This window comes from Juglans regia, chromosome 3 (genome assembly GCF_001411555.2).
Source record: "Juglans regia cultivar Chandler chromosome 3, Walnut 2.0, whole genome shotgun sequence".
Classification (NCBI taxonomy): domain Eukaryota; kingdom Viridiplantae; phylum Streptophyta; class Magnoliopsida; order Fagales; family Juglandaceae; genus Juglans; species Juglans regia.
In genome coordinates this window covers 31,324,148-31,345,111 of record NC_049903.1, presented here as the reverse complement: position 1 = coordinate 31,345,111, position 20,964 = coordinate 31,324,148, and the positions used below count along the sequence as shown (strand labels likewise).

The following is a 20,964-nucleotide window of genomic DNA, read 5'->3' as shown; positions in this document are numbered from 1 at the left end:
TTAATTAAAGAATAATGAAAATGTACATGAAATATCAAATTAATGTACCAGCCTCGTTATATAATAAAAATAAAATATTTAATTATACAAATATTGTACTATATATGAGATGGTTATAAATTCATAAGTTATCTAAACTTTTTTGAATTAAAGAGGATCGGAGTAGTACCTCTAAAGTATACCTCTTCTTCAATTCACGGCCTTGCTTTATACATAAAACATATATAATAGAAGGGAAAAATATCATGACTAAAATGCTATTTTAACGATGAGAATTTCAAAACATGACATGTTTTGTTCAATATTAGATCAAACGTACGAAAATGAAATGTATTGACATTTTTTTTATTCAATTTTTTTTAAGAAAAATTATCTTACGGAGCAACGTCATGTCATCACTAGCTAATAGTTTAATTAAAACCAGTGAGAAAATTATATATCGTTCGTATTAAGCGATGGCACCTACACCACAAATTATGAGTTTTTATTTCTTTCAAGTCTAAGTCATGATGTGACATTAATTATATTAGAAGGGAAAAGTCCATTCTAATGCCCCTTCAAATGAAGCGATCTGATTTTAGTTGGCTTGAATTAAATGAACCTTAATTGACACATAAACTCAACCAGATTCAGCTTAATTATATATAAATTAGGCTAGTAATTAACCAAATTTACATGATAAGCTAGTTTGATTTGACGCATCTCAAGTACTCATTCAAGCTCTTTGAATGAGTTGTATGCTACATATAATCTTAAAATTAGTCAAAGGTACTTCTTCTCTTGATCGATTGATAGATGTCATGATCGATCCATCGTCATATATATATATGACTTCAAACTCTATTTTGGTTAGTCGACCAGCCCGGAACTGCTTTTTCAACAGTTCTCTTCTTAAGTACTCGTAAAAACGCGAAGCACAGGTTTGTATCCAATTTATTACATCAATGTCCATTGTTATTAATTTTACCTATCTAGCTACACTGTGTCTATCTTGAAAAAAAATATTTACGATAATAAATTGTACGATCGTTACGTAATTATTTAAAAAAATAAAAATAAAATATGAAATCTATATGAAAAAAATTAATTTTTTAATAATATATCTTATTTTTTTTAAAAAAATTACACGACATTTATATACTTCACAATTATATATAGAATTACTCGTCTATTTTAATAAAATTTGTGTTGGTATTTCTCACTTCCACCTTTTGTATTCTTAATTTTATTTTAATACAATCCTAAAAAAATCCATCAACGTACGCATGCATGAGACTTTTTAATTGTGCTTGATTTTTTTTTTTTTTTTTTGAGAAAATCTAAATTCAGGACATAGTATAAACCAGGCCGCCTTTGCACCTTCCAATGAAAGCTAACACATTCTCGATCGAGAGGTGATCTTATAGTTTATTCATTGGATGGGGCTTGAGCCTCGACCGAGCTAGGTGATCAGCATTCTATCAAGCCGAAAATGGAAACGTACTACTAGACATGGCCGCTATTATAAATTGATCATCATAAGTTACCTAAACTTTTTTGAATTAAAGAGGAGTAGTATAACCTCTAAACTCTAAAGTATACCTCTTCTTCAATTCACGGCCTTGCTTTATATATAAAACATATATAATAGAAGGGAAAAACTTCATGACTAAAATGCTATTTTAACGATGAGAATTTCAACTAGTTGCTAATTATGGTGAAAAACCCATGCACCTACCTTTTTAATTATTAGAAAATCATATAAAATTTATTTATTTATTTATTAATTTATTGCGATATTTGTGATCTTCAAAACATGACATGTTTTTGTTCAATATTAGATCAGACGTACGAAAATGAAATGTGTTGACATTTTTTTTAAGAAAAAGTATCTTACTGAGCAACGTCATGTCATCACTAGCTAATAGCTTAATTAAAACCAGTAAGAAAATTATCGTTCGTATTAAGCGATGGCACCTACACAAGAAGTTTCGTCACAAATTATGAGTTTTTATTTCTTACAAGTCTAAGTCATGATGTGGCATTAATTATATTAGAAGGAAAAAGTCCATTCTAATGCCCTTCAAATGAAGCAATCTGATTTTAGTTGGCTTGAATTAAATGAACCTTAATTGACACATAAATTCAGCCAGATTTAGCTTAATTATATATAAATAGCTAGGCTCGTAATTTACTACAAGAAATATAGTCTTTTGTCATGATTTTTTTCTCCCAAGATATAAACTCGTGGCAAATAATTACCTAATCACACAAAACCTGTTTGTGGGAAAAAAAAGACCTTTTACTATGTCGTATCATCGACAACTACATTAACTTTGTGGGATAAAACTTTTTGCGGCAAGAAAATGGTACTTTGGATAAAACTTTTTGCGGCAAGAAAATGGTACTTTGAGGCGACTTTTTCCCGTCGCAAATAGTATTGCCAAAAATAATAGATTGGTCGTGGGTAATTAGTATTTGTAACGGGTATTTATCTTTTTGCGCGCGATTTTATCTCATTGCAAATAAACTTACCTGAATTTTTCCATTATTCGAGATGATTTGTTGTTGCTGCGATAAAAACCTACCGCAAAAACTCATATATGCTTATTTCCCACAAGTTCTTTTTCCAAGACATAAGTTGGTGAAAAATACTTACATGATGATACAAATAGCGTCCGTGGAAAAAAAATAACATTTTACCACAAAATCACGTTCGACAATTGAAAAATTGTGAAGAAAAGTCACTTTTTGCGGCGACTTGGTGTCGCCGCAAAAATTATGCTTTATCAATACTTGAAATCAAAGCCTGGGAAAATAAACTACTTTTTGCGGCAACTTAATGTCGCCACAAATAAGTTTTTTTTTTTGAAATTCTCTAGGCTATAGTTAGTTTTAATCTCCACCATTGGATTACTTAGATCCCTATCCCCTCCCAGCTTATTTGCTCTCTTCTCTCTCCCCCCTCCCTCCGAACACCGTATCCCCCCGCCCCCGCCCCCCCAAAAAAAAATCGAGAACTCTCTCTCACTCTCACAATCCCCACTGCAGATGCAGCGCCACCACCACGTGATGCCACTCGTCCCTCTCTCAGATCTCTCTCCCTTCCATTATCTTCCTTATCTCTCTCTCTAGACTAGGGCTCCGTCGTTGCCACCTCCATGGCACGACACCATTATCAACCCATTATCAGCCCTAAAATGTGTGGATGAAAAGGATACTTGGTAGTCATCTGGGTAGATCAAAAGTAGTTGAAGTACCAAACAGGTCAATGAAGCTATGTGTTTAATTTGGAGCCAAGTTGTATCTACATAATGGCATACTTAGTCGCATATGGAGCCAAGTTGTATCTGCATATGCATACTGATGACCCTCTAGTCATTCACACTCAACAAACATTAATCATGTATTTCCATGACCTTAATTGAACACTGGTTCATGTTGGAATGTTGTAACATTTTGATATGAAATTCTGTTATATGGTTGTGAGTGTTTATTGCAGTATGTTATATAACAGATTTAATTTGATACCTAGGTAAGTACATAATTTGAGTGTTTGCATAGATTATTGTTGTCTTCAATGAAAATGCAAAACTTGATTGCATTGTATAAGAATGCCTACAAAAGTATTCATTGGCTAACAATTTGTGAGAAATGCCACAAATCAAGACTAATGTTTATGTACGATATTAGTAGGAAAAAAATAACTTTTCCCTACAAGCTAGTGTTTGTAGGTAAAACATGGTTACTAAACTTTTCCCACAAACTATTTCCTACAAGATCCCATCATAGGGAAAAGTATGATCAATACTTGTGTTGACGATACAAGCTAGTGGAAAGTGTTTTTCCCACTACCTAATCTAGTGCGTAATACTAATACCCACGAGAAGCTCATGTCGTAATAGAACATATTCCCCGAGCATAAACGAAAATGGATGTCTTTTTGTGAAAAATTTTATCGGCTCTTGCCACGAGAAGTGTCATGGGAAAAGATAGGTATTGGCCACGATTTAAACCTTTCGTGGGCTATAATACTTTTTCCGGTGAGTTTTATCCCATGAACTTGCCACAACAAAATTTTGTGAGAATATAATTTTTTCCACAAAAAGTCAACTTTTTGCCACAAAACTCATTCATGGAAAATTGCCACAAAACTCATTAACCAAATTAACATGATAAGTTTGATTTGACGCATCTCAAGTACTCATTCAAGCTCTTTGCATGAGTTGTATGCTACATATAATATTCAAAGTCAAAGGTACTACTTCTCTTGATCAATTGATAGATCTTGCCATGATTGATTGATCAGTATGTGCATATATATACATATACATACATATATATATATATATTTATATACACACATAGCTTGCATGTAATGAAAAAAAAAAAAAATAGCTTGCATGTAATGGTGAATCTAGGAATATTTTTTAAGGGTAAGTACTACTATATATAATAAATAATCATCTTCGTATGTCTTAATTTTCATAATGTATAAAAATTTAAAACAAATAATGAAAGTTTAAAAATGTGTATATTATTTAATTTAATGAGTTATATATAATAACATAATGTATAGATCATGAGATGGATGTTGAATAGTCTAAATCGTTGACTTTAAGTTCCATCGTTATATGTAGGGTGAGTTTGAATTTTTTTTTCTCTTGGCTTAAGAGCATTGGCATTAATGTCCTAGCTATTGCCAAGTCTAAAGTTTGGCTACAATTTCAAATTTTGGCTATAGCATTAAACTTTGGCTAGATGAATCCACATTAGATTAGTCATCTTAAAGTCAAAATAATAATATAATATTATATATTTTAATGATATTTTACAATTTTTATTTTTATTTTACAAATACACGTCAAGGGGCTGGGTAATGAGTTGGTCTTTGGAGTCATTGGGCTTAGTGGCTTCATTGGATTCATTGGGCTGATCCTCAAACACTCTTGTGTCATGCTTCCCTGGTTGAAAAAGACTTGCCCTCAAGTCTTACTTTCCACTTATTCATCATAATAGGGCAAAACATCAGAAACATTGAAAGTTGTTGAAACACCATAGTCACCTAGGAGTTCAATCTTGTTGCATTATCTTCAATGTGTTGATGCACCTTGAAAGGGCCATCAGCTCTAGGCCTAAGCTTAGCATGACGTCCACCTGAAAAACGTTCATTCCGAAGATGAATCCACACCAAATCACTTCTTTAAAAGCTGCTAGTTTTTTATGCTTGTTGCCCTTGTTGTATTCTTCAATTTGCTTGAGAATACGATCTCGAACCTATTCATGCAACTTCTTAATGAACTTCACCCTCTCTTCTGCATCTCCACAAAACTGCCAGGTAGTAGGGAGTGGTGCCAAATGTAGAGGACTAATGAGATTTTGTCCATAGACAACGTAAAATGGACTATGACCAGTAGTTTGACTTCTGGATCGATTGTATGCAAACTCGGCTTGTGCTAACAAGAGATCCCATTGTCTAATATTTTTTCCCACAAAACTTCTCAACAAATTTTTCAAGCTTCGATTGACAACTTCTGTTTGACCATCTACTTGGAGATGACAAGTAGAATTAAATTGAAAATTAGTTCCAAGTTTTCGCTAAAGAGTACGCCAGAAGTGACTCATGAACTTAGTATCTCAGTATCTCGATCTGAAGTGATTGCCTTAGGAATACCATGAAGCTTGACAATCTCTCGAAAGTAAAGATCAGCCACATGAGAAGCATCAAGTGTCTTATTACAAGGAACAAAATGCACCATTTTGGAGTGTAGTGATCAACAATCACCATAACAGAATCTTTGTTCCTTTGAGTCTTTGGCAAACCCACAATAAAATCCATACTCACGTCTTCCCATGGAGACTTAGGAATTGGAAGTGGAGTGTACAACCCTGTATTTTGCCAACGTCAGCTCTTTGGGCTTGGGCCTTACTGAGATCTCTCTCTCCCCTCCCCCCCCCCGCGCAGGTCACAAGATTTATTGAGGATTATAAGTACATTAGATACTCGATAACGATTGTGAGGATCTGGTGCAGCACTTCATGTACATCTTTCTCTCCCAACTCCAAATCCTATAATTTTGATAACAACTTTAAAAGATTTGAATATTTTAAGGTAACTCCATGCATGCAGTTTGAATATTCAATAAGAATTTTAAGAAATCCAAATATTTTATGGTAAATATATCTTAAAATTTTTATATTTTTAAGAAAAAATCTATTTATCATCTATTTTCTTATCATCCTTTCATCATTCCATGATATGAGATTAGATGATAGGTTTACAAGTGAAATATAACAAAGAATCTCTAATCATCTAATTCTACATCATGAATGATTATAAGAATTGAGATGATGACTTGATGAGTAGCATTAAAGCTAGTAAGTTATTTGGATTTTAATCCGGCCCTTATCACGATTTATCATATATGTGTAACACGCACAAACACTAATAAAACATTGAAATTACAAAATCAGAACCGTACTTTAATTCAAAGTTAATAATGGTTAAAACTTAATTAAGGAACCGATATGTTTTTTTTCTTTTTCAATGAAAAGTCCAAAGCTTTTCATGATCCGGATTAAACATATATATATATATATATATATATATATATATATAAGACAAGTCAACGCACTGCATATATAATTGCAAAACCAACATTTTTTGTTTGGAAGATCACAAGCATAGATGTTTTAATTTATACACATTGCTTTCCTCATTGTTATTTAAATGGTGGTCATGATCACTAGTGAAGTTAATTTAATGGAGATCAATTAAGTAGACGATCATCTTCTTAATTAATTCATGAACATGTCCATTAATTGCATTGCACGTATCTTACTAATTTATAATCAATCATCATATTGAAAAAATATATATTCTCGATCTACGCGGCCAGCATCTTCTAATATTTGACCAAGAAAATTAATTATTTCTTCGTATAATCTATGCGGATGATCTTACCCTGTATCACGGAAACTACGTACACCAGATCATTAATGCAGCACAAACTTGACATTATCCTAAAGCAGATATCTAAGCTATATATAGCAAGCTGACATAGAGCATGCAATTTGTGCCTGTATATATAATAGTCGTTGTTTTCATTTTTATCTGCCATTGCCTGTAAATTAGTCGTTGGAAAAGGAACATATATACAACTAATCTGTACGCCAGTTACACTTAATTTCATCGTATATTATATATATGGGCTGTCTATGGAATCGATCAAGGAGTAAGAAGAAAGAAAACAAATATCCAGCAGCGCCCGCTATCCCCAGATCAAGAGGTGACTACTATTCAAGCACCCAAGATTATCAAGGTGTTGGAGGCTCAAGAGATGGTGGCCTGGTTTTTATATATGACCGATAATGGTGCTGCTGTCGCAGCTGCAGCAACTTTTTCCACCAAGGCTGCGGTTTCAGTTGATGGTGGTGGTGGTGGGGGTGGAGGTTGTGGCGGTGGCGGTGGTGGTTGAGTTGGTGCTGTGTCGCAGGCAATATTGGTGGTGGTTGACGGGCATGATCATGATCAACTCATTGATATTCATATTCATATTCTCTGTTGCAAGTTTGCAACAAGAACGACTGCTGCCCCTGGCATGTATATAGAACATGCATGATACATGCAGTTTCCACCGTTTCATGTATTTTCCGTTGAGTAGTTGGAACTTGGAAAATAATATTGTTAATTTATCCATGCAGCAAGGACTTGCGAAATCTTCTTATGTAGTACTAGTATTACATGATTTTGTAACATAATTTTGGATTAATTACAAAATTATGGATTTTCAAGTTTTTACAATTTGAGACATTAGTTTTTTATTTTTGTAAAATTGGTACCTTATAAACTTTTAAAAAAATCGCAATTAATTAGGTACTTCTATCAATTTTCCATTAGAAAACTTAAGGTATATATAATATGGTTAACACATGACATTAGTATGCCAAATGTCAATCTCAAATATATATATATATATATATATTTATAATTATAATTTGTTCCCCAACAAGTTGGGTTTACACATTGGAATGTAAATTCAACAACTCTCAAACTTGGTCATACAGAGCAAAAGCCAAAATAAACTAAGCTAAAGGGGCAAGTATAGATGATCACTTCACCCGATTGGTTGTACCATTAATATAACTAATACATTTCCAAATACAAAACATATGCAAAATCCTGATAGAATACCATATTTTTACTTCTCACGGAGTCTCGGTAATTTGCACAAGAATTAAGTAAATATGTTATGCAATTCCAGTAATTAAACCATGAAAACTAAGCACGCCGTAGTGCTTGATGGTCTAATAGATGTCAAAATTGAATGAGGTGACTATCAAGAATGGCTGTATAGACATTTTGGGTGACTTCTTCATGTACCAAAGCTTCGGTCTCCAGCATCCCCGAGTCCAGGAATTATGAACCTGGAAAAGCCCGATCAAATATAGGAGTAAGTGCCTGTTTAGGATTGTAGCAGATAATAGAGCAATGAATTTCATTGTAGAGCTTTGTTCAAAAGTTGTTCTTTTAAAAAAAATGGTTTACTGTTTGATAAACATGCACCTAAAGTGTTTTTAAAGTTAAACAAGGTGATTTTTTTTTTTTTTAAAAAAAAAAGTGGGATTTCAGCTTTTTTTTAGGTGCATAAAGCATTTTTTTTTTATTTATTATAAAAGAGCTTTTAGACTGTTAAATACTTTTTATTTAGCATCTAAAGTCAACCAAACTGGCACTAAAACAAGCATAATAAGTCCAATCGTCATAGACCTGAGCTAACTACTAAACATTAATATTAAAAAATAAAAGAGAATGTGCTTACCCTTTGTCATTGACTGTGGGATCAATTATTCCAGTGTATACATGAAGCCTGGAAAATCAGAAGACCAGAAAACTTGAGGAATGCTAATTTCATTTTTAGTAGTGAAATCTGATTTTAGTGTTATTACCCAGGGAAATTCTCACTGAGCTTTTGAAGAGCTGGAGGGGCCGCCACAGCAGATATCTGCGTCATATCACTTTTTTCAGCAGTGTACTAACCAATGAATGCAACAACAATTATTCTTTCTTTTCTTTTTGTGTGCGTGCGCGTTTTTCATGTGGATGGGTGGTGAGTATATTTTGAGCAGAGAGACAGAGACAGAGACAGAGCCACTGTACACATCTGCCGCCATTTTATATCACCATTAACAGGATAAATATTCATAAAACATCCTGGGAATTCGTACAAAGCAAGTATTTTTTTTTATGACGGGAAACAACTCCACAGCAGAGCCCTTAGGACTCACCCATGAACCTAAACCCCAGAGAGACTTAGCAATCCCGGGAAATTGAACTTGTGACATGGGGCCATGCACACAGGTTCGCCCTTACCACTTGGGCTATCCACCGGTGGGTATATACAAAGCAAGTATTATAACAATGTAGTGATATAATAATTCCATAGCAAAATTGACAAGACAACGCCAGCACAGCTTTGTCTACGAGATTCTTTTTCTTATTTGAATTTTGGGATAAAACCACTGCTACTACACACACATCTCCGTTTGGTAATTAGCTAAAATATAAACCTCAACAGATAAACAGAGTATAGTCAACGAACGAAAGCCTTCATCTCAATTTATTTGGATGGGGCTTATAGAAACAGAAACATGGAGGATATCTAACAAGAATGTTTACCACTTTAATTTGATTGTTATCAATCCCCCGTTCCTTTAAGAGGTTGAGGGCTGCCACTATCGTGCCACCTGATATTAATTATCAAGAAAATAATGACAAGAAAAATCAATCTCACTATAAGAAGGGCAGATGTTGCACATCTGCAACATTTTGAACTGGTGATACAATAAAACATGATCATGACTCAGTAGTAAACCATCATAGAGAATTTAAAGAGTTCGATCAATAGAGTTTGATCCAAAAAAATCAGACCCTAAGGTTGAACCTCCAACCAAATGGAAAAATAACAGAAGAAATAAAGATAAAACTCGATCAAATAATGTTGAGAACCATTTTATGAGGTGAGAGAAAAAATAAACTAAAATATCCAGAACACAAAACAAGGAGCTCCAGCCATTAGTATCATACCTGTTGCCAGCATGGGATCAACTACAAATACCCGAGACCCTTCAGGAAATTTGTCAGGTAGCCTATGAAAGTGACAGTACAAAGTGTAAGAAAAGTTGCTCCAATGCTAACATACATTCTATGCTCCCCCCCGCCCTTCTTTTCTCTCTTCCACCAAAAAGAAAATAATAGAAAAAAGAAAAAAGGAAAGAGCTTAATAAGTATGCCAAGGCAGAAATGACTCAGAGAAACAAGGAAAAAATTATGAAACAAAAGCAAAGCTATAAACAAGAAAGGGAATTAAAAAAAAAAAGAGCTCTGTCACTCAAAAGATCTCAAATAGAAGCAATTCCTTGTGCACTTGGTCTGAGCATTCAGAGGAAGGGGGGAAATACATTTCTCATTTCCACGAGAGGGATTCCTTACTTGTTCAGATATATTGAGGGTTGAAGTGTCTCCTCATCTCTGCTTATCCCTTTATTTGCAAAACAGAAAGAAAACCACCAAAGCAATCAATCACATTGAAAACCTAAAGAGACATGGCCTTAAAGAACAATTGATAAGTATGGTTGACTTAAGTCGGTAAAGGGGAGTGACAATGCCTATTCTTATTTTAATATTAATAAAATTCTACCTATCAAAACAAAAAGGAGAGCATTATCATGGCTATTAGCAGAATACTCAAATGGCACTAAGCTTAACAAAGTTTCTAAAAACACTCATACATGAAACTTGGCTACATAGATGAACCTTTCCTTACCCAGATGGTATGTTTTTGTTGCTGGCAAGATTGCAGATGCATGTTCTGCAAGAGCTAGACCAGCTCTTAGGATTGGTACTACCTACAGAAGTAAATGAAGGTCTTGGTTAATGAGGATTTAGATCTCCTAGAGTTCCTGCCCGAACTCTAGGGCCTAGAGTGGGAGAGAGATAGACACAAAATGGGACCCACAACATTTATTGAGCATTTAAAGCTTCCCAAGAAATTCATTTGGGCAATCATAATGTTGTGGGACCCATCTTGTGTATCTATTTCTCTCACACTCTAGGCCCTAGAGTTCAAGCAGAAACTCTAGGGGATCCAAAACTTACTATGACACCAAAAGCAACCAAAATAGGGAAAGACATGCACACCTACACAATGGAAATTACCATCATAAACTCACCGCCACTGGCTCCCTTGGATCTATAAACTCAACTGAAGCAACACCCATTGGTGACTGTATCTCCCCATTGACAGTAGGCTAATAGCAGCAGAACCATAAAAATGTCAGATTAAAATATCACAGCGAAAACACACAGGACACAAATACAAACATATAAACATATATATAGTTTTTTTGATAAGTAAAATGAAACATATATACACACATATATAATTTGCCTCTAAAATAGCATAGACATTGCTATATTTCCCGCAACTGAATCTTAAAAAGCAACCGTAGAGAACCTCGTATGGATAGAAAATATTTTTAGCTAAAAAATGTACAAAAAATCTAAATTAATTTTTTTGATAAGTAAACTAAGAAAGTGTTATTATCTTTCTCGTCAATAATATAATAATTACTAATGAAAATCCAAGTAAAGGGCATAAGCAGGGAATGATATGATTTGTGGAAAAAAATCATATGGCATATCTGTGTGCATTCATGCGTGTGTATAGTTAAGCCATTCCTATTCTACAAGCAGCTCCGTATTCTTTAACAGTCGGTAACAAATCTGTGTGTGTGTGTGTGTGTGAGATAGAGAGAGAGAGAGAGGGGGGGGGGGGGGGGAGAGAGAGAAATACCATAATAACAACAATAATGAAACACAGCTACAACATATTTTAATGGCACTAGACTCTGAAATAGCATCTTGGGCATCCTTGTTATCACATATTCTCTGGGGCTATCATCATTCATAAATAAATACCAACACTTGGGTTTGTATGGATTATAAAACAGGAATACCAACATATGATTTAAAACTAAATTCATATCACAAAAACGTTTAGAAAGGAAAAGGCAAAGTAGAAAGCACTAGGAATATCATTATAGACAATTTGCAGGCACGACATATCTACTAACCAACCAATCCCTTGAAGCTTCATACATAAGTAGCCTCCCCAACTCAGCCATTGCATTCCCTACAACATTTTAAGTTCAAAATGCAACAATAAATCATTTAAAAAATATAATGAAAATTAATCCCATCAGGGTGTAGCCTAGAAGTAGGGGTGTAACGGGTCCGATTTTGTACATTTTTTAGAATCGAACCGGTATAAACTGGTTTTGAAAATTTAAGAACCGATACCAGATCGATTCACTATTGAAACCGAAACTTTAAATTTTTCCGGTTTTGGTCCGATTTGGTCCGTTTCTATTTTACGGATTATCTATGTTAGTAATGACATGATGTATACATATACTAAATTATTAGTCTATTTATACTATAATATAAGTACATTATTTTATAATAATTAATACATACTAGTATAATATTGAATTTAACTATAGTCTAGATAAGTTTGAGACTTTTTATATGAGTATATATGATCAATTGTGTAAAGATGTATTTATAAAAAGAATATATATATTATAATTTATTATGCAAAAAATGTATATATATATACAGATATAAAAAATTAGTTTATATTAATAGCTTAATATTAATGTTTATGTTTAATATTAAAATTTTATGTTATATTAATTTTATATTATAGGATTCAAACTTATATGTTATATTAAAAAGGGAAAACACTATAGACACAAAGGAATCTCACAAAGAAATTCCACACACTAACGTGGCACATTATCAATGTGCCACGTTTTTTTTTTTCCTCTCCTTCTCCCATCTCTTCCCCGTGCCTCTCCCCTCTCTTTTTTTTTTTCTCCTTTTCTTTTCTCCCCCTTCCCCGCCCGGGCCCCTCTCCCCACTTTTTTCTCTCTCTCTCTCTCTCTCTCTCTCACTTCACCCTGTGCCCAGTACCCCGCTCCACTTTCATTTTCTATTTTTTTTTCTAACTTTCCTTGCCCCTACGCCCCAGTACCCCTCCCCTCACTTTCCTTTCCCGGAGCCCCCCAGATAGCCAGAGGACATCGCTGACAACCCTCTACTGCCAGGTATGAATCTCTGTTTGATTGTTGACAAAATGAAAGGAGTTGAAAGGAAATGGAAGGAATTGCCAGGTATGAATCTCTCTTTGTTTGGCTGTTAAGAAAATAAAAGAAAATGAAAGGAAAATAATGAATTTGCAACTTGTTCTCTGTTTGGTTGTTGAGAAACTGAAAGAAATTGCAAAGAAAGATCATTGAAAGGGAGGGGGAAGGGAGAAACGGTGGGAAAAAAACTGTTTGTACCGTCGACGAGGAATGGGAGCGGAGAGACGACGTTAGTGGTTTGCTGGGACTGGCTCCGATGAACGACGTCGGCTATTTGCTAGGGACGGGAACGCTGGTTTGCAATAGTGGAAAGGGAGGGGGAGTGGGGCGCGGGGGAGGGAGAGAAAAATTTCAATGGATGTGAAAGTGACATGTTAGTTTGTGGGATCCCTTCATGTCTCTAGCAGTCCTCATTAAAAATTATAAGATTAATTTTATGTTATATCACATGTTATATTAATTTTATATTATAAGATTAATAGAATTGAATAATAAGATTAGAATATCATGTTATATTAATTAACAATTTAGCATATAATAAATATGATATAATATAAAAAAATTATATATATATATACTAGTTCGGTTCAGTTCAAACCTGTTTCAAAATATGAAAACAAGTATTGCACGTTCTTAAGAACCGGTACTGTGCCAGACCTCTTACAAACCGGACCGAACCCACCAGTTTGGTCTGGTCCGATTCAACCGGTTTTCCGGTTTTTTTTTTTCACCCCTACCTAGTAGTCAAAGAGTGTGGTTGAGATGAGCTGTAGATTCAGACATCTTGGGTTGCACTCAGCACTAGGAGTTTACGTAGATTACCTGATACACGGTTCTGCCGGTGGGATTTTGTACCTATGGTTTACTCCTAGGGTGGGTCTAAAGGGCATTGCCTTGGTGAGGTTCCATGTCATAGAAATACAGAAAATAAATGTGTATGAACAATAACGACATTTTGTCCTAACAGCGAAAATCCGAGTCCTCAATCATGTTCTAATTATACTAGAGTCTATTATTTGAAATAATGAAAATAAAGGGACATTATTTTAAGTGCTTTTCAGGGTAATAAATGTCTGCGACCAATGATAACATTTTATCCTAAACAAAAGCCAAATGCTCAGTCTGTCCTAATTATCCTAGAGTCCATTATTAGCTGTTAGATGCAGTACATGATTTGTAGGTATCGTTGACCATATGACCACAATCTTTGGCAGCTCCAAAAGAAATAATGGCCTAAAATAATGCATACACTTCTGTACAACCTATAAGAATCAGAAATTTGTGCAGTAAAGGATAAGATTATTACTAAAATAGAAAAGCAGCATTCTTCAGTAGCTTCTTATGTTTCACCGAGAGAAACAATAGCGGGAGCGCGTCAGCCACAATAACATAAAAAAGTACTATACTTCCAAAACTTGTTTTTTATTTCATCGGTAAATAAGGATTCTATTGATGAGAACTAGGCACAGCCTAGGTACAAAGGACATATACAAGACCAACACCTAAGCATGATTGACTAGGATACAAAGAATTCATAGATATTCAGACTATTGAAGTCTAATAATCGACCCATGGAATAAATTGTGAAAAAAGAAAACTCCAAGCCGTCCATTGACCGCTTAGCAGTTCTCATAAATAAAATCCTTATTTATAAGCATAATACAAAACTAATTAGCAGTTCGTATGGAAATCAAATTCAACGTCCTAATTTTTTAGCGCAATGATCATCAATTAATCTTTACAGACACAAATCACGCATTTGAACAACCACTTACTAAATACGGGAGAAGGAGTTTGTTCATTCCTTAGAACTGAAACCCAATGCTTTATCAATGGGTGGGGAGGCACGAAGACCTGAAATTCGGACATTTCATTTGCCTAGCAGTCAGTCAAGCTAGCTCAACAATGAGAAATCTGACCAATCAATCTCAAATAATGGTGTGTCATTTTCCATGAATAAATAATTTAAAAAAAAAAAAAACTCATTTTGGAGGCTAGCACATTGTTCGGCAGCATTTTCAAAGATAACGTTGAAATACTTCCAAATAGCTAATTAAGAACTAAATAAGATGTTAATTTCTTATCCTTTATAATATAGTTTCCATGGGCAGACAAGTAAAGGAGAACTGACCAGCATTCGGTCCTGTGAGATGGATTTCTCCTCGGTAGCCATGTCAGCCCTCACAGTAACAAAGCTACGGCGCCGGGCACTGGAGTAAGAGATCTGCGGGAATAAGAGGCATATATGCTTTATTACATCGAGTAAAGACAAGGGTTTTAGAGAATCGATTCTTTATATCAAAAGCAAAAGCAGGTGAGAGAGAGTATTGTACCGTTACCAGTTTAAGATTGGAAGAAGAAGAAGAAGAGAGAATTAGGTTAATATCGTGGAGAGGAGCGCGAGGGTTTTGGGGGCGACAAGTGGACGCAAAACACGGCGCACCGGACGGGCACCGGAGCGTAAAATTATTGCCGCACGAAGCCATGGCTTCCAATATTTTTTATTTCGATTGTTTTTGAAAGGCAAACGAAAGCAACTTATTAGGAGCTGGATTTGGGATGTTTGGATGATTCTGTCGGGTGGGGGAACTGCTGGCGGCTTCGCCCATGTGCTTCCATACGTCATTTTAAAAGATAATGCTAGTTGCACATCAAATATAAATTTTCAATATGTATATTAATATAAATAATTTTTTTAAGTATTTTTTTAAAATTATTAATCATTAAAAAATAAAATATAAATATAAATAATTAATAATCACTTTCTTAACTATTAAAAAAAATTAAAATAAATTAAAATAAAAATACATGACTGGGCATATTTGGGAGTCATACTATCATTTTCTCATTCAACGACTGTGTAGTTCGATGCCCCTTCATATCCTCTACGTTTTTTGAATTAGGTCTCGTTTATTTTTATAAATCATCTTATCTTATCTCATCCAATCATTACAATTTTTTCAAATTTTTAAACAAAATATAAAAAATAATTCAATTTTTTCAAGTCCTAAAACAAAACTTATATTAAAAAATTATATTTTAACAATATTTTATTTAATTTTCATCTCATCTCATCTGTATAACCAAACGAGATCTTATTCTTTATAAAAATATAATTAGGACATTGCTCTTCGGTCATTTGAGTCTATCGTTCATAAGGCTGAATAGCGAGCTGCTGTGTCTGGCTTGCCCGCCATCTTCCCATCCGGCCCCTACCTGGGTCGGCTGGGTCCACCCGCTTGCATGACTTTGGGTGCTAGGGGCCTCGTCTGCTCAGCCAATTTTTTTAAAACAATGTCGTTTTCTCTTAAGTTTTCTTTTTGTTTTTAAATAAAACCACGTCGTTTTTAATTCATGTTTTGTTTTAAAAACACCCCCTTCCCCCTCTCTCTTAGTCTCCTTTCCTCTGTTTCACCCCACGGTCGCCATCGCCCTTAGTCCTATCTGATCGTCATCTGTCACAATATCTCTCTCCCTATCGATGTCGCCCCCAGTCCCATGTCTCTCTCTCTCTCTCTCTCTCTCTCTCTCTAAGCTTGTCGCGATGCCATGAGCAATGGGCGAGCAGCCCTAGGGGCCAATCCGCCCCCAAGACATCCAAATGGCACCCACCCAGGGGGCAAAGCTGGGGCCTGGGGGTCCAACTCTCCCACCTCCATCCCGGACTAGTGGGTAGGGGTGTGGTTCTAACCGCTCAAATGGTCCGCTTGATGTGGCAATATCACTTGGCATTGCATATCATATTAAAAAAAAAACATAACTTAAAACTTTCTATTTTAGAGAGAATTTGTTATCATGATGTCAAGTATATGTAAAATGATTCACTAACTATAAACGATTATCAAATCCTCTAATAAACCCCCAAAATGTACCATTCAGTTCATTACCAAACAATAACGATGCCAGAAGTCTCGATCAACCTCTCTTGTTTCCAAAATCATAATTTTACTTGTATTTTATTGTGCCAAAGAAATATCACAGCTTACCTTTGAGGGGCCTTGTTTTATAGTCATTTATATTAATAAAAAAAATGAAAAATAGATTTGAATAGAAAATGCCTCTCAATAGAGAAAAAAACAAGTGTTACGCTCATTTTTTATTTTATTTTATTTTGTCTTTTAATATGACGGTGCCACGTGGTACTGCCAGGTTAAGCAGTCCATCTAAGGGGAAAACTCAAATGGCCGAGTAGCATTTCCCATATACATGATCATTATTCTTTTTTTGTAAGAATATTTTTTCTATCATCATTGATGTTGAGATTCATCTTGATGCATTGGATCTTTGAAATACTACTAGGTTAGCAAACCGAACACCCCAGTAAGATCACACAAAATGAATGATTTTTCTTTGACATTATCTCCATGATGTCAAATATGAATATCTAATAGTAAATGCTTCATAATTCTATAAATAATTTGAAAGAGATATACAGAACCAAAAGATTGCAATCTTCTCAAAAGCTTATCATGATTGAGCGCATAAAAAATTGTAGGATTTTTAAGACTATTAGTGAGTATAATTTTTCAAACTTTAAATTCAGCTCATTATAGAAATACCATAAAATCATGAAAGGATTTCATGAATCAAGCGATCGATTAGGTTTTAGTTTTTTAGTGTAATCAGATTATGATCCGTTACGGGGATGAATTTCCTTTTTAATTTATTTAAGGCTCTTAAGAGTATATTTTGGTGAAATGAATTGCATTATTAGACTCATATGAATATTTAGAATTTTATGGTGTAATAAAAAATTTCAAATTTTTTGGGTGAATAGTAGACCAACCAGATAGCGCCACATGGCACCTAGTCCAAGCAGTCATCAAACTGGCACGTAGGGTTTCCAAATCAACCTAGGATCACTGGAAAATATTTTTGGACACATGGCACCATCACAAACCTTTATTTGAAACTCACTTTACACTTATCAAGATGAGTACAAATGTGTAAGGAGGATGGAGTGACAACCAAGCAAGTCAACATACCTTCTTACACATAACGCTATTCCACCTACTCAAATACATTTCGGCTAGCCATAAAAAAGGGTTTCAACTGTAATGAAACTCCAAATTTTGTGGAGGTCGAAACTCCAAATCATTTAGGGTAACCGAAACCCCAAATTTTACCCAACCCTAAATGCTACTTGGTTTGACTATTATGTTTCCTTCTTGGTTTAAACCACTTCTACAAGCTTTCATCCACTCAAGTACAATCTCTTACACCCTCATCCACTCCCTTATACCATAGTACACTCATTTGACCAAATCAATTGGAAATGGACTTGAAGCCCTAAGTGAAACCCTAACTATACCCTAAATGGATGCCATTTGGTTAGGTTGTTTTTATTCCAGCTGAACCCCTTTGGTTCCCCTAGCTTCTCATACAAGATTTTCTCCATTGAATGACCACTCCATGGCCTGAAAGTGTACCATTGGTTCAGCCAAAATAGTGTACTTTATGGCAAGTCAAACACTCAAGCTTTCTCCTCCTAAAAGTCACCATTCTGCCAGCACACATCTAGTCCCTTCAAGTAGATTGTTTCTCCATCTTTACAAGCCACTTTCACATCAAATGACATGCATTCCATTCACTCCAACTCAGCCCCTCTATAGCCCACACCATCCTCTCTTTGTCCCTCACACTTTGCACTTTTCATCCTCCTTCCTAGAGAGCTAATCAGGAGCGCTTAAAGAGAAAAATCTAATGTTTTGCTTCCTTGGTTTTCAACTCTGTAAATTTCTATTCCTAACTCAAATATCTTGTATTTTTATTAAGTTCTGAGTCTTGTATTATTGGTAGAGTGTTGGTTAATTTTTATTGAAAGTTTGAAGGTTGGATGTCGGTACTTTGGTGATGAAGGTGCTCGGCTTAGGGTTTGTTGATAAGCCTTGAGAGTTTGTGTTGTTTTGTTGAAAATTTTTGAAAATTTTAGTGCTAGGGTGTATTGTTATATTTTTATGCAAGATCATGGTTTGATTTATAGTAGCATATAAGGTTTTAATAAAATAGATTTGCATAATCCAATAAGTGTTAGAACCGAAACCTTTCAACATGAGATTGTTTGGTTTAGTTTGTCATTTTAGCGTTAGGAACTTAAATCTTATGATTTGTTAAACTAGTGTTCTTAAAACTTTTATTTATGGTTTAAGTTGGATTTTTAAACTTTATGACTAAGGTTTCGTTGGAATCTTGATTAACATGCAAATAATATGTTTTTATGCATAGTTTGGAGGATCTTGAGTTAATGGTTTCTTGGAAGTTGTTATTTGCTAAGATATGTTGAATATGATACTTAGGTCATGCTAGAACTTGTATGTGAGGTACATGGATGTGTTATTTCAAGAATGTATGCATCTAAAGCAAGGTTTTAGTCTTTTTGTTCAAAGCCAATGCAATACTATGTTCCGAGTTCCATGTTTTGTGTGCAAGCCGGATTTTGTTTGGTGTATAAGTTGAGTTTTGTTACTTAGTCATTCATGTTATCAACCAAGATTGAGTGACTAACATGTTAGAGGTTAATATTTGTGAACTTCTAGAGTCTTTAGTGTTAAAATGCAAGAGAAAGACCAAAGACACTAAGATTAGGCTCGGTTTGACCTAATCTCGATGTTTTGTGTGATTCTTGGAAATAAAAAAAATTATGGTTTTTAATAATTCATGAGTAATGCAAAACAAATAATTGAGATCGTTTCAAAATTTCTTTTCATAACAAAACATGCATATTTTCTAAAAATCAACCTCAGCCCATTTTATTTTTATGCAAAGTCTGGTATAGGAATCTCGCTTACCTAAACTTCTTAGCTTTCAAAATTTTCCCACAACAGTGTTGAACGAATATTAACCGTTTCCTATAAATTAGTTACATAACTTCCATAAATTTCCAATCCACATATTTCAATATCTAAACCTGAATTGCTTTTAAAAAAAAGTCGTCCTACTTTAATTCCTCAGAATTCAAAATTCTTATAATTCTAAAATATCATCATTTCTCCAATCCATTAATATCCACTTAATTTACTTAATCTTAATTTCTACTCAATCATCAATCATGACAGAAAACCAAACCCAATCCACTTAAAAAAATTGCGACCAGTACGTACCCAAGCCCAACTTAAAAATACTTATCAAAATTTTAAAGGTAAAGCCCATCCCAAGTCAAATAACTATTCTGCCAAGGCTTACTATTAAGGGCAATAACATAAAATCATTTAAAAGAAATCTTCAATGCTTTACGAAAATCACCTCACAAAGGGCTTAATGGCATTTTTCGTAAATACTAGGTTTGATATAGGTTATTTTTCAAAGACTCAAAGCATATACTAGTTTCTGGAAAAACAAAAAAACTAAACAAGATGAAGAGAAGAAGAAGTGATAGAAGTAACTCTCTCTAGTTTGTTATCTCTCTCTAGGAAATATTCTCACCCTTCTCACTAAACTTTCTCAAACTTCATATTAATCGAAAGGGGTTGGAGCTTCGGCTCCTCCCCCTCTCTCTTCTTTCCTTCCCCCTCCCTTCTCTTCTGTCCATTTTATTTTCTGTGTAGTATTTTTTTTGTTTTGTTTTTGTTTTTTTAGGCCAAATAAGTGAGGATTGCCGTTCAAGTCTTTCCAGCCGTCGCCCATCTACATGCGCCCCACTGGGATGATGCCCAGCCACCGATATTCAAGACCACCAAATATGGCGTCCATCGAAGTGGAACGTAGCCCGCACGCGTGGGATAAAGTTAGGAGCTCGTAGGCGTGTGGCCATCACGCGCCACCGTGGAGACCTCTGCT

At 34.7% G+C, this 20,964-nt stretch overlaps 1 protein-coding gene across 2 annotated transcripts; it reads right to left on the bottom strand.

Annotated features, from left to right (window-relative positions):
* Positions 1-7,981: 7,981 nt before the first annotated feature.
* LOC109020472 (uracil phosphoribosyltransferase) lies at positions 7,982-15,817 on the bottom strand. 2 transcript variants are annotated; one of them, XM_019002933.2, is made up of 12 exons: positions 15,522-15,817; positions 15,320-15,412; positions 14,964-15,042; positions 12,115-12,173; positions 11,212-11,289; positions 10,806-10,887; positions 10,472-10,520; positions 10,067-10,128; positions 9,659-9,726; positions 8,929-8,984; positions 8,802-8,849; positions 7,982-8,406 (listed from the first exon to the last, which is right to left on the bottom strand). In XM_019002933.2, the coding sequence occupies exons 1-12, from the start codon at positions 15,672-15,674 to the stop codon at positions 8,355-8,357; spliced, it is 879 nt and encodes a 292-aa protein (XP_018858478.2). In that variant the 5' UTR covers positions 15,675-15,817; the 3' UTR covers positions 7,982-8,354. The 2 variants fall into 2 exon arrangements, with proteins under 2 accessions (XP_018858478.2, XP_018858479.2); XM_019002934.2 differs by having other exon boundaries at positions 15,528-15,782.
* Between the last annotated feature and the right edge of the window lie 5,147 nt (positions 15,818-20,964).

Coding starts and splice junctions, on each gene's coding strand:
- LOC109020472 (XM_019002933.2), bottom strand. CDS start 15,674: ATGGCTTCGTGCGGCAATAATTTTACGCTCCGGTGCCCGTCCGGTGCG. Junction 11,290..12,114: donor AAGCTTCAAGGGATTGGTTG/GTTAGTAGATAT, acceptor TGCTGCTATTAG/CCTACTGTCAATGGGGAGAT. Junction 8,985..9,658: donor ATAACAATCAAATTAAAGTG/GTAAACATTCTT, acceptor GATATGACGCAG/ATATCTGCTGTGGCGGCCCC.